This window comes from Typopeltis vanoorti, chromosome 18 (genome assembly GCF_054136105.1).
Source record: "Typopeltis vanoorti isolate ZY-2024b chromosome 18, IOZ_Tvanoo_1.0, whole genome shotgun sequence".
NCBI classification, from domain to species: Eukaryota; Metazoa; Arthropoda; class Arachnida; order Uropygi; family Thelyphonidae; genus Typopeltis; species Typopeltis vanoorti.
The window spans coordinates 96,989,529-97,002,096 of record NC_143566.1 but is presented as its reverse complement, the minus strand read 5'-3'; the positions used below and the strand labels follow the sequence as shown (position 1 = coordinate 97,002,096).

Sequence of the window (12,568 nt, the reverse complement as noted above, 5' to 3'; positions counted from 1 at the left end):
GGACCTTTAGATGAGTCTTCGACTCCTTGGGGTCTTAAGGTAATAATAATAATATGCTAAATGGAATACTGGTTGACTAATAGATATCAACAAAAATTGCCTATGTTAGGAGAGCAATAAATATGTCAGTGATACTATAAATGACTTGTAAAGCGATTTGTTTACTTATGGCATGATTGGGAATTATGGTTGGGAAGAGTTATTGTTAAATGAAGTCTCTTGAATTAAAATTCTCAATGTATATAGATAAGTGGGAATAGCATATCAACATAGCTAAATGTACAATTTTTGTAACACGAAAGGAATTCTATTTATCTATTACTGTGGCTCTATGCCGTAGTCAGTAAATAGGGACAAAGGATTTTGGAGTGGTAAACAAGAGACCACTCTAAAACTAGTTAAGAACAATATAAAATTTTTGCATTGGCAAGAGGAAATGCTAACAGGGTGAGTAATTGTTCCATTATTATAAAGCATACCACATCTAAACTATTATACAGATTGAGTTCCTTGGAGCTTAGGAAACTATAGAAAGAATTATGGACAGGTAATAGGATTGCCAAATGTCAACTATGAGGCAGATACTGATTTCAACTGCTGTCTTGTAGCTCATGCTTCAGTACAGAAGAAACATATACCTAGGACTTTGTATGGTGAACCTTAAACATGGAAAATAATAAAACAACATTTACTTAAATAAAGTTTTCTTTCTTTCACTAGTAACAAGAAAGAAAGAAATTAGGAATAAATTTTGGTTTAGCATTATCTCTTAAATAAAGTGTAGTTACATCCTCATTTTTCTAACATCCCCCACACAAACACTTGAACACACACACACATGAAAAGAACAAGGTTTGTATATGGCATTTGTTTAAATATTGTTTCCATCTTAAGAGTGGCTTCCTCATTCCACTGGATAATGCAGCTAGTGAGGATTGATACAATCATCTAAGCAGTCAAAATTCTTAATAAAGCCTTATGAAGTTTTTGTTGGTACAAGAGTACTGCCCATGAATATGATGTCATGCCCCCCCCCCCCCCCCGTTTGCTTAAAATAGCAGACTTGAGCCAGTAAGGTACAGAGTCCTAATTTCTCTCTTTCCAAAGAAAGAAGTGGTTGTTAAATAAGCACATTTATAAATATATTTGCATAATAATATTCTCATGACATACTCTTGGTATATCTTGAAAGTGAAAGTTATAAAATACCATTGTTTTTGTTTTTGCTGTGTAAATAATATTTGAAGAGTGATTGTGATATAAGATTGTGATATAAGTTGAAAATTGATATATATTTATTAGACTCATTTTCTTATCCTGTATAAAGGAAATGCTAAGAGAAGCAGCAGCACACTTCTCACAGTCACAAACTTATCTTGGCAGGTTTGCCATGCCTTGACCACTGCTTATTAAGCTTTTCTTTCTGTATATTTTGACATTTCAAATTCTATACCTTAATAAAAATTGAAATATGTTTTGTTTTTATTTTAGTTGATGCTAGTCCTGCTAATTTCTACCATGTTGGTGCTTGCCTACTGTTCTGATCTTAATGGTGACAATACTTATCATGATGTCTTACTCTCTATGTGTGGTCGGCGTGCCCAGCAGTTTTCAGCTGTGTCTATTTTACTAACATGCTATGGAATATGCATTACATTTCTTATTATCATTGGAGACCAGTATGACAGATGTAAGCATCATAGAGTTAAACAATTATGTTTTTTCAATTATGTGTTCTTTATATTTATTACACATTTATATTACATTTTATATTTACTATTATTAACTAGATCCACCTGTGATGAATTTCTTGTGATTCTTTGTCTTATTGTTTCTCTAAATATTAGTATTATCTTTAAGATCATTCTAATTTTATTCTGGAGTTAATAAGATGGATATACTTTAACATATTACCAGACATTTTAAGAAAATGTTCCAGGAGTTAATGGCACTTGATAAGAGTCCTGTAACAGGATGTGTCCCAAAAAGAGGGAAAGGAGGATAAACTTTTTCTGCTGCCCAAAGACTAAGGCTTCAAATTACAGTCCAGTTGGATTGGTGCTTAAGGTATTGGAAAGTTGTTGAAAGGTGAAGTGCCTCCATAACACAATTGGAAGAATGATAGTAGGTTGCACCTTTTGTTTGAAAAAGGCCAAAGGCCTGAGTTCAATTCTTGTAGTGATGAAAAGAATCTTTATATTGACTTTTTCAATTTTTAAGGTGAGTTAGCCAATCTCATATGGAAATAGCAGGGTTTTTTCTCCAAAAAACTCTGGGTTTTCATCCCGGGTACATGCAAATCGGTCATCAGAACACATGATTTACAGACAAAAAATATTGTTGGTGGTGGTGATGGGCAGTAGATAGCATTGATGATAGTTCTGTGTTGTGGGAGAATTAAGCAGTAGGAGTGATGGTGAGATGTGTGTAGTGAAGTGGAGTAGAGTGTCCCCCCACAGAGTCCTTTGATTCCTTGGAGGTGTCATATAATAATAATCATCATGATCCATAATTGGGTTGAAAATAGTAGGATTCTCTATGAAAATTGATAGGTTTAAAACACTGTCCACAGTTCACAGTCCCATAGAACATGTTTGTGTTGTAATGCAATAGGGAGATGCATTGTGGTTGAAATTCCCCTCCAGAAAATAAACAAGGCCTTATCCTTGCTCTGAAGGAGGAGTGGGCCAATTATATTATTTATTATTATTATTACACCCTCCATGGAGTTGACTCATTCTGGGAGGTTCATTCAACTGACAACGTATTTATCATAGAATCTTAAAATCCTTAATACTACTTGCATTAATAACACATTCTGTTAATGCGTTCCATTCACTGATAATTCTCCATGTAAAAAACCTACTCCTCACACCCCTCTTCACCACACTTTTACATAACTTCCAGGAATGACTTCTGGTTTTCCCTCTCACCTTCTACTCTTTTTATAATCCCATCTGGAATAATCTGATAAAATCCTCTCACTAACTTAAATGTCTCTATCGTATCACTTATCTTCCTCCTATCCACCAAACTCCACAATCCACATTTTACAGCCTCTCTCCATATCCAGCATTTCAAACTCCTGATATTGTCTTAGTCACTCATCTCTGGACCCTCTCCAGTGTCTCCAAATCACTTTGAAAACCAGGTGACCAGATCTGAGCACAATAGTCCAAGTGTGGTCTGACCAGTGCCTTATACAGTGGTACAACCACTTCCTTCGCCTTACATGTTAGAGTACTTCTTATCATAGCAGCACTACAATGTGCAGCCTTTGTAACACTAGCAATATGTCCTCTAAACTTCAGTATACTGTCAACCATCATTCCCAAATCTCTAATCTCATCCACTTCCTGCAGTACGTCACCATCGATATAGTACACAGCTTTATATTTCTGCACTTCAAAATGCAACTCCTTGCACTTATCGATATTAAAACTACAATCCCACTCTCTTTTGTCCAAGTAAAAAAGTCTATTCAAATCTTCCTGAAGGGATTTAATATCAGCAATGCTACTTATAATTCTTCCCAACTTTGCATCATCAGCAAATAACTGAAGATCCCCAGTCAGTTCACATGTTTATATCATTTACAAACAAGTTAAACAGCAGGGGCCCAAGAACAGAACCCTGCGGAATGCCACTTGTTATCCTCCTTTTTTGAGACACTGCTCCATCATACACAACCTACTTATTCATTCAGAGAACCAATCTCTGATCCATCCAATCAATATACTCTCTATTCCTACACCAACTTATCATGTGGTAATTTATCAAATGCTTTTGCGAAGTCTGAGAATATCACTTTATATGATTCGCCCTTATCTAACACGCTTGTCACCTTATCATAAAATGCAAGTAAATTACTATAACGAATCGATTCTGACCATCATAAAGAATGCTATGTCCATCAACCCAATTCTGTATTCTATTCCTTACCAATCTCTCCTATTATCTGACCACAATTGCAGTTATACAGACTGGCCTATACTTGGAGACTTCTGTCATAGAATCATGCTTGTGGAGTGGTAATATTTTGCCTTCATTCCACACCTTAGGAACTGCCCACTGCAAGACTTTCATTAAATAACCAGGTCAAGGGCATAGCCGATTGTGGTGCATATTCCTTAAGAATATGTGGTGATATGTCATCCATTCTCACAGCCTTATTCACATCTAACCATTGCAGTCTTCTTTCTTGGATTTTGTCTATTATTGTTATTTCTTGTTTTAGTCATTTCCTTATATCTTTGTTTCTTAGTCGATCCAGCAGAGATAATTATCTCTGTTGGATCGACGAAGGATGAAGAGATGTTGGAAAGGGTCCAAAGTGACTGACTAAGGTAGTTTCTGACGTCTGGAATGTTGAGTATGAGGAAAGATTGAGAAGATGTAATTTGCAGAGTCTGGTGGAGAGGAGGAAGAGGGGAGATATGATAGAGACCTACAAGTTGGTAAGGGGTTGTTATAAGATCGATGGTGGAGAAGTTCTACAGAGAATAGTGGGAGATCACGGGAGAACCAGAGGTCATCCCTGGAAACTGTATGAAGAGGGTGTGAGTAGAGGCGTGAGAGGCAGGTTTTTTTTCGTGCAGAGTTGTGAATGATTGGAATGCCTTGCTTGAGAGTGTGGTCTCTGCAAGGAGTTTGAGTGTGTTTAAGACACGGTATGATGAGATGTTGTGTGATAAAAGGACCTCCCAGATGAGTCTTTGACTCCATGAGGTCTTGGGGTAATAATAATAATAATAATTTTCTTAGAATATTGTCTTGTAGTTTTTTTACATTCAGTCTCCTTTTGACTTTAAAAGTGCTTCCAGATTTTAACTTTATTCTTAGGTTTGCTAATACTAGCTTATGGTCTGATCCACAATTTGCAGAGAAGGATCTGCAGTTTAGGATACTTGATTTCCATCTTTGGTTTACAATAATATAGTGTATCATATTCTTGGTTTGTCTGTCTGGTGATATCCATGTCTATTTTCTTTGGGGTTTTGGACATTTAAAGAGAGTGTTGGTTATTGTTAGTCTATTATTTGAACAGAAGTTTAGCAGTCTTTTGCCATGTTCATTGCTTTCTCCATACCCGAACTTTCCGATTACTCTTGGCCAGGTATTTTGATGATGTCGAAGTTGGTGAGGATACTTGAATAATAGTTAGTGATCCGATTGATGTTTTAAATCTTGCTTTAATTATCCTAGGTGAGATAGGATTGTAGGACAATAGAGAGTTTTGAGCCTTTTGTTTTAATATAAGTGCTACTCCTTCTTGGTGTTTGTTGTCCTCCCTGCCTGAAGTTAAGATTTTGAACTGTCCATGGTGGAATTCTCCTTTTCCAGTCCATCTGGTTTTGCAGAGTCCAGTCACTTCCCATCGGTAGTTGTCTAATTCATGCAGTAGTATTTCCAGTGCTCCTTCCTGGTGAAGAGTTCTTACATTCTATGTTCCTATGCTTGTTATGTTTTTCCTGTCTATTAGGTGATGTTTTGTTTGTTCCATTAGCATATTTTTTGCCTTCACTATCGTGGTTCCCTAATAGTGGGCGCGACCCTTGTTTTGACCAGGCGACGGTCGAGCCGGCATGTATCCTTAGGTTGGTTAGAGTTCATTCGGTTTCAATGGTTAAGTTTTCGTTGTGTCAACCACCACTCCTTGACCTGAATTCAGCCACTTTTTTAGTAGATAGTGGAAACTACAGTTTGAGAGGAAAGAGTCTCCCTCCTTGCCCTCGAGTTGTTCTAATAGCATTGGGGGGGGGGGGGAGTAAGAAATAAGAGAGAGTAGAGGGAAGGAAGAGTGGAAGACCAGATATGATATACCAAGTGTATATTGTATGAAGTAAGATCAGGTCTAGTTTGGGTATCTCGGGTTTGCCATGCCCGTACTCACCAATGAGTTTTAATTTTAATTGGTGAATATATATATAAAGCAATATATATATATATATTATATATATGATATGTATATATATATCATTAAATAAAAAAGGAATAATTACTCTGCAAACTTACAGAAAGTATTATTTTAGCATGCCTAATATAATAAGTTATAGTAAGTAATAGTGTATGGTAACAGATAGCTGTGAATGTCAGGTGAAATCAGGATATTTGCATAGAGAAATGGAAGGCATGATGACTGAGTTGAGGAGAGTGAATGAAGATAATTTAAGAGACTAGAGGTTAGCTAGCACAAGGAGAATAAGAACAAGTGTGAGAGAGCAGGAGAGAGAAAATGGGAAAGAGGAAATTGAAGCAAGTTGAGAGAGAGTGTGAGATCGAGGGATGGAAAGATGAAAGGAAGGAAGGAGAATGGGGAGGAGGAAAGAGGGGATAGAGAGAAAGGGAGAAAATGGAAGCAGAAAGATTCAGGGATGTCAGTAACAGAAGAATGAATGAAGCTGAGGAGTTCATGCGTGACGATTTGGTTATTTGGGATGTGCAGAGTACAGTACAAGAGGAGTGCTTTCCTGGAGGAAAGATAGCATGGTCTGTGGAGGTAAGATAGCATGGCAATGAAGTGAGGTGAAAACGTAGAAGAGGTGATAGCAATGGTTGGTGCACATGACCTAAGAGGTAGCGGGAATCATATAGTGAGAGATTTGAGATTGTTTATTGCTAGGGATTGTGCAGCAGAAATGCATGAGAGTGAAGATAGTGAATGTGTATGATAATACAGAATGATGGAGCAGAGAGCAGTGATAATGACTGAATAAGTGATAGAAGATAGATTAGGTCTCCTAGGTTCTGTGTGGGATAAAGAAGCTGTGGGATGGCTGCAAAGAAGAGTTACAAAGATGATATCAGGGTTATGGAATGTAGATTATGAGGATATACTGAGAATATATGGACTGCAGACTGGTAAAGGGGGGGAGGGGTGATATGATAATAGCCTATAAACTTGTGTCATCAGCAAACAACTGAATATCTCCCTTTAAGCCATTTCCTATATCATCTATATCAAATTAAACAACAATGGCCCAAGCACAGAGTCCTGAGGCACACCACTGGTCATCTGCCTCATCCTGGACTCTGCTCCTCCATACACCACCTTCTGGTATCTCTCCCTGAGCCATTTTCCTATCAATATCACCAGTTTAGTATCCATCCCCATCTGCACCAATTTGTGCAACAGTATTTCATTGGGTATCCTGTTCAAAGCCTTAGCAAAATCCAGAAGTTCCACTATGATAACTCAGATGTCATTTTATTATAAAAAGTTAATAAATTGCTAAGGCAGGATCGACCTTTAACAAAACCATGTTGGCCCCTATAGAGTATCATATCCTGATCCGTCCATTCTTGAATTTTGTCTTTAACCAACTTTTCCAATACTTTTATCACCACTCCCAAGATGGTGATTGGCCTTTAATTAACTACCACAGTTTTAGAGCCACCTTTATGCAAAGGAACTACTTTGCATTCCTTCCACTCCCTAGGGACCATACCAGAGTTCAAACTTAAGTTAAATAACCAAGTAAGAGGCATTGATGATTCCTTTGCACATTCACGCAACACCTGAGCTGATATTCCATTTAAGCCTACAGCAGTGTTTGCATTTAAATTTTGCAATATACTAAGTACCTCTGATTTCTTAACTTCAATTCTCACAATAGTTTTTGCTACAGGTACAGAGATATCCTCACTTGGGTGATATACTTTTGAAAAGTGATCACTCAGTAACTCTACTATTCCATCTGAATTTGTCACCTCAATACCATCAGCACCCACTACAGTTATCCTTCCAAAGGCATTCTTCCTTTTACTTGCCACATAGCAGAAGAACTCTTTGGGATTACCCCTGGTCTCCTTGGCTAAGGTCTTCTCATAATCTGATTTAGCTTTTCTTACTATGCTGGTAACCTTCCTAGCTTCAGCCTTGTACTGCTCATGGGTGTACTGATCACCTTTCTCCTTGTAAATTCTCCATAACATTTTCTTTTTTTGCAGATCAAGCTTGATACTACTACTCATCCATCTAATGCCTACCTTGTTTGTCTTCCTGACCATGGGGACACAATCTGATATGGCCTTCCTCAGATACCTGCTGATTTTATCCCATGCACTGCTGACGTCTTTCCCTTGCAATATGTTCTGCCATGGGATGACTGCAACCTCACTCCAAAACTTGTTATAATTGCCTAACCTGTAGTTCTGTATGTACTCCTTCTTAAGAGAGAAATCATCCACAAATTTTGCAACCTCCCAAGTCAATACGATGTGATCGCTCTCACCAATTGGAGATAACGAGGACACCTTACTTAAGCAGATATCCTCTGAGCCAATGACCAGGTCCAACATTCTAACACCACGAGTCCCTTCAGTTATGTCCTGTTTCAAGTAATTGTCTCGTAGAAGATGTATGAATTCCATTTCTTTTTTTTGCCATGTGATATTTTCTCCTTCCAATATATCACCATAATTAAAATCCCCATAATAATCACTAACTCTGCACTCATTACATTAATTTGCTGATGCATGAATTCAGTATCCTCTCGGGGGGGACCCTGAAACCCCTAGAGAGCACGTCCCCTGGGTGGCAGATAGGGGAGCCCACCATGCGTGCATGTGTGTGTGTGTGTATGGTGGGGTGGTCCAAATATACCGAATAAGGACTCGTGGACCAACAGGGCCATAAGGGGCAACCATCTTGATTGTAAGGGAAGTGGCACTCCCATGGATCCCTAGCTGGATCTATCCTCTTCTTCTTCTACTTTGAGGAAGATCTACTTACTTTAATCTTTCCTATAAGGCCTTATCAGCCAACTCTTCTTATTTTATGACCATTATGCTATTAGAGTACTTGAGGGCCATGGGGTCTTTTCATTTCTGGCCTTACAACTATGCCCTCTCTATAAACCTTACTATAATTCTTCTATAATCTACTCTTTCCTCCTTCAATATACCCTATTCCTCCTATCAATTTAAATTTGGAAGAAGGCTGGTTCAGAAGCCTTAAAGTAGCAGCCCTACCACTGAACTATTCCATCGTCAGGCTAGTCCCCCGTCATGGAGAACATAATTCTACTTGTAAGCTGACAGAAAAAGATAATTGGATTGAATCTATGGAAAACAACCCTGGAATGGAAAAGGCAAAACAAAAATGGAAATGACAAAATATAATACACATAGCAAACTGGAATGTAAGAAGAATAGCATATAAAGAAATAGAATTAGACCAACTATTAAATGAAAGAAATTTTAAAATAGCAGTAATCACTGAAACAAAAAAAAAAATTAAAAGGAACTGTGAGAACCGAAAATTTTAATGTTGATATACAGTGGAGTCAGCAGAGACCAAAGAGCACAAGCAGGAGTCATGATTTGGATTCATAACTCCCTTTCAAAACAGTTAAAACATTATAAATTATGGAATGAAAGAATAATAGAAGCTAGAATAAAAATAGATAGAGGCTATTTAACAATAATTGGTTTATATGCCCCAGAAGAAGGAAGAGAACAGGATAATATTGATTTTTATAATCAGCTACAAAAAACATATATAATAAAATAAATAAAAACGATTACATAATTTTAGCAGGAGACTTAAATGCAAGAATTGGAAACACGAAAATTAATAATAATATAGGAATACATGGAGAACATACTCTAAACAGGAATGGTAAAAAATTGATTGACTTTGTAGTTTATAATAACCTAAAAATAATGAATTCCTTCTATAAACATAAAGACATACATAAATATACTTGGGCAGCAAGAGGATGGAAATCAATATTAGATTATTTTATATTAAATGAAAAGACATCAAAATTTCACTAGATGTTAGAGTTCACAGAGGATATGAAATAAGCCATGACCACTTTCTTGTTCAAATAAAATTAAGATTACCACCTAAATGGCTACAAGTAACAAGAACAGAAAGAAAATTTGAAACATTTGTTTATAAAACTAGACTATTGAATGATACAAATGTACAATGGCTATATGAACAAAGAATTAACCAATATCTAGATAAAATAAAACAAAATGAAGAAATATAAATAGAATGGGTTAATATAAAAACGATGCTAAATGCAGCAGCAAATTAAAGCTTAGGAAAGACCAAAAAATTAAATAAAAGTAAAAAAACTGAAGATCTGGGATGATACAATTAAAGAAATAATCAAAAAAAAAAAAAGAAGAAGCCTATCAAAAATGGTTAAGCAGTAAAAGATTAGAAGATGAAATAGAATATAAAAGAATAAGAGAAAAAGACAGAGAGAATCGTGGAACAAATTTGTTTCTAATTTAGAACATGATTACCTTTTTTAAAGATAGGAATCACAATTTCTATTGGAGGGATACCAGTTGAATAAATTTTATTTAAAAATAATAAGAGTCTTTCTTTGAATCTTGTTCCTGCATATTTATATAGTTCTGAACCTAGCTTACTTCTCCAATTGATTTTCCATTTCTTGTTTCTTTCAGGCTGATTTCTAATTCTTCTTTAGTTATTTCCTTTTCATTTTCATTAATTGTTCACCAGTTGTCTTTTTTAAAATATTTGTCTATCCACAATTCTGTGTAGTAATTTAGAAATTCTTCTAATTTCAATTCGGTGTTTAATTTTATGTTTTCTTTAGTACCTGCATTTAAGTGTTTCAAAATTTTATATACATTGGGTCTTATTTTATATAAACCCAATGTATATAAATTTTTGAAAAAAATTTATATACATTGGGTTTTGAAAAAGTTATTTCCTTTTTCAAAATTTTTTGAAAAAGGAAATAACTAAAGAAGAATTAGAAATCAGCCTGAAAGAAACAAGAAATGAAAATCACCTGGAGAAGATAAGCTACATTCAGAACTATATAAATACGCAGGAACAAGATTCAAAGAAAGACTCTTATTATTTTTAAATAAAATTTATTCAACTGGTATCCCCTCAATAGAATGGAAAAAAGCAATTGTGATTCCCTATCTTAAAAAAGGTAATAGAGATGACCCAAAAAACTATAGAGGTATAGAGGTATCAGTATACTAAATTCCTGTTACAAAATATATAGCAGAATCTTAAATAGCAAACTAATGAAATATTCCAAAAACTTTATTTTAGAAGTACAGAATGGATTTAGAAAAGGACGATCATGTATAGACCCGGCCTTTTGCCTAAAATTAATAATAGAGAAAAGAAGAGAATACAATTTAGAAACACATATTGCATTGATTGACTTTGAAAAAGCATTTGACAAAGTTAAAAGAAACATATTATTTAACATATTAAAAGAAAGACAAATACCAAATAATATCCTAAAAGCTATCACATATATATATATATATATATATATATATATATATATATATATATATATATATATATATATATATAAAAATAATCAAATACAAATAAGATTAAATCACGAGCTATCATATATGAGAGAAATAAAACAAGGGGTCCAACAGGGATGTCCCCTCTCAGCAACTCTTTTTAATATCTACTTAAATGAAATAATAATAAAATGGAATAAAAATTTATATCAAGCAATTAAACTTTCTCCTACAGTGAACTTAAACACTCTCCTTTTTGCTGACGACCAAATAATAATTACAAATTCTGAAGATAACTTAAAGAAAGCTATTTTAGATCTAAATGAGATAGCCAAAGATTGTGGTATGATAATATCAACAGAAAAATCAAAAACTATGGCCTTTAAAGGACAATATCCAGCAAGAATTAAAATAGTAATAGATAACAAGATCTTAGAACAGGTGAATTCATTTAACTACCTAGGATGTGTGATCACATATGAAAGTGAAAAAGATATAAATCTAAAAATTGCAAAATATTTAAAAATAACAGGTGTAATTAACTCTATATTTAAACCAAACCTAGTTCAAAAACAAACCAGACTAAAAGTATACAATACATTATCCCTACCAGTCTTAATGTATGGAAGCGAAATCTGGACAATAAAACAAAAAAGACAAACAAAGATTAATAACAGCAGAAATGAAGTTTATGAGAAAAACTGCAAAATATACCCTGTTTGATCACAAAAGAAATGAAGAAATTATGAAAGAATTAAACCAAGAACTAGTAATAGAAAAAATTAAAAAATATAAACATAAATGGATGGAACACGTTTAAAGAATGAAAACAGAAAGATTACTAAAACAAGCTTTAAAGTACAAGCCATTATAAAAAAGAAAACCAGGATGTCCTCTTAAACGATTCAACGATGACTTCTAAGGCCGGAACAGGCCATGCTAGGCCTAAATCCTTGATACACATGATGATGATGAATTCAATATCACCCCTGTACCTCCTGGCCTATAGCAGCAACCAACTGTATATTTGGCTGCGTTGGTCACTATTTCACACCAGACCACCTCAAGGGAATTATCATTCACATGTCTTTCACATTCACAGGCTCAGGGAGAGATACCATAAGGTGGTGTATGGAGGAGCCGAGTCCAGAATGAGGCAGGTGACCAGTGGTGTGCCTCAGGGCTCTGTGCTTGGGCCAATGTTGTTTAATTTGTATATAAATGATATAGGAAACGGCTTAAAGGGAGATATTCAGTTGTTTGCTGATGATGCAAAGTTGTGTAGTGCAATAAAAAATCA

General features: G+C 35.2%; 1 protein-coding gene across 1 annotated transcript in view; it reads left to right on the top strand.

Annotated features, from left to right (window-relative positions):
• LOC150096971 (sodium-coupled neutral amino acid transporter 7-like) overlaps window positions 1–12,568 on the top strand; it is a 188,645-nt gene that overhangs the window by 103,840 nt on the left and 72,237 nt on the right. The window contains exon 4 of the mRNA XM_090408104.1: window positions 1,492–1,690. Within this exon, the coding sequence (XP_090264230.1) occupies window positions 1,492–1,690 (199 nt within the window). The remainder of the gene's footprint in view (window positions 1–1,491; window positions 1,691–12,568) is intronic.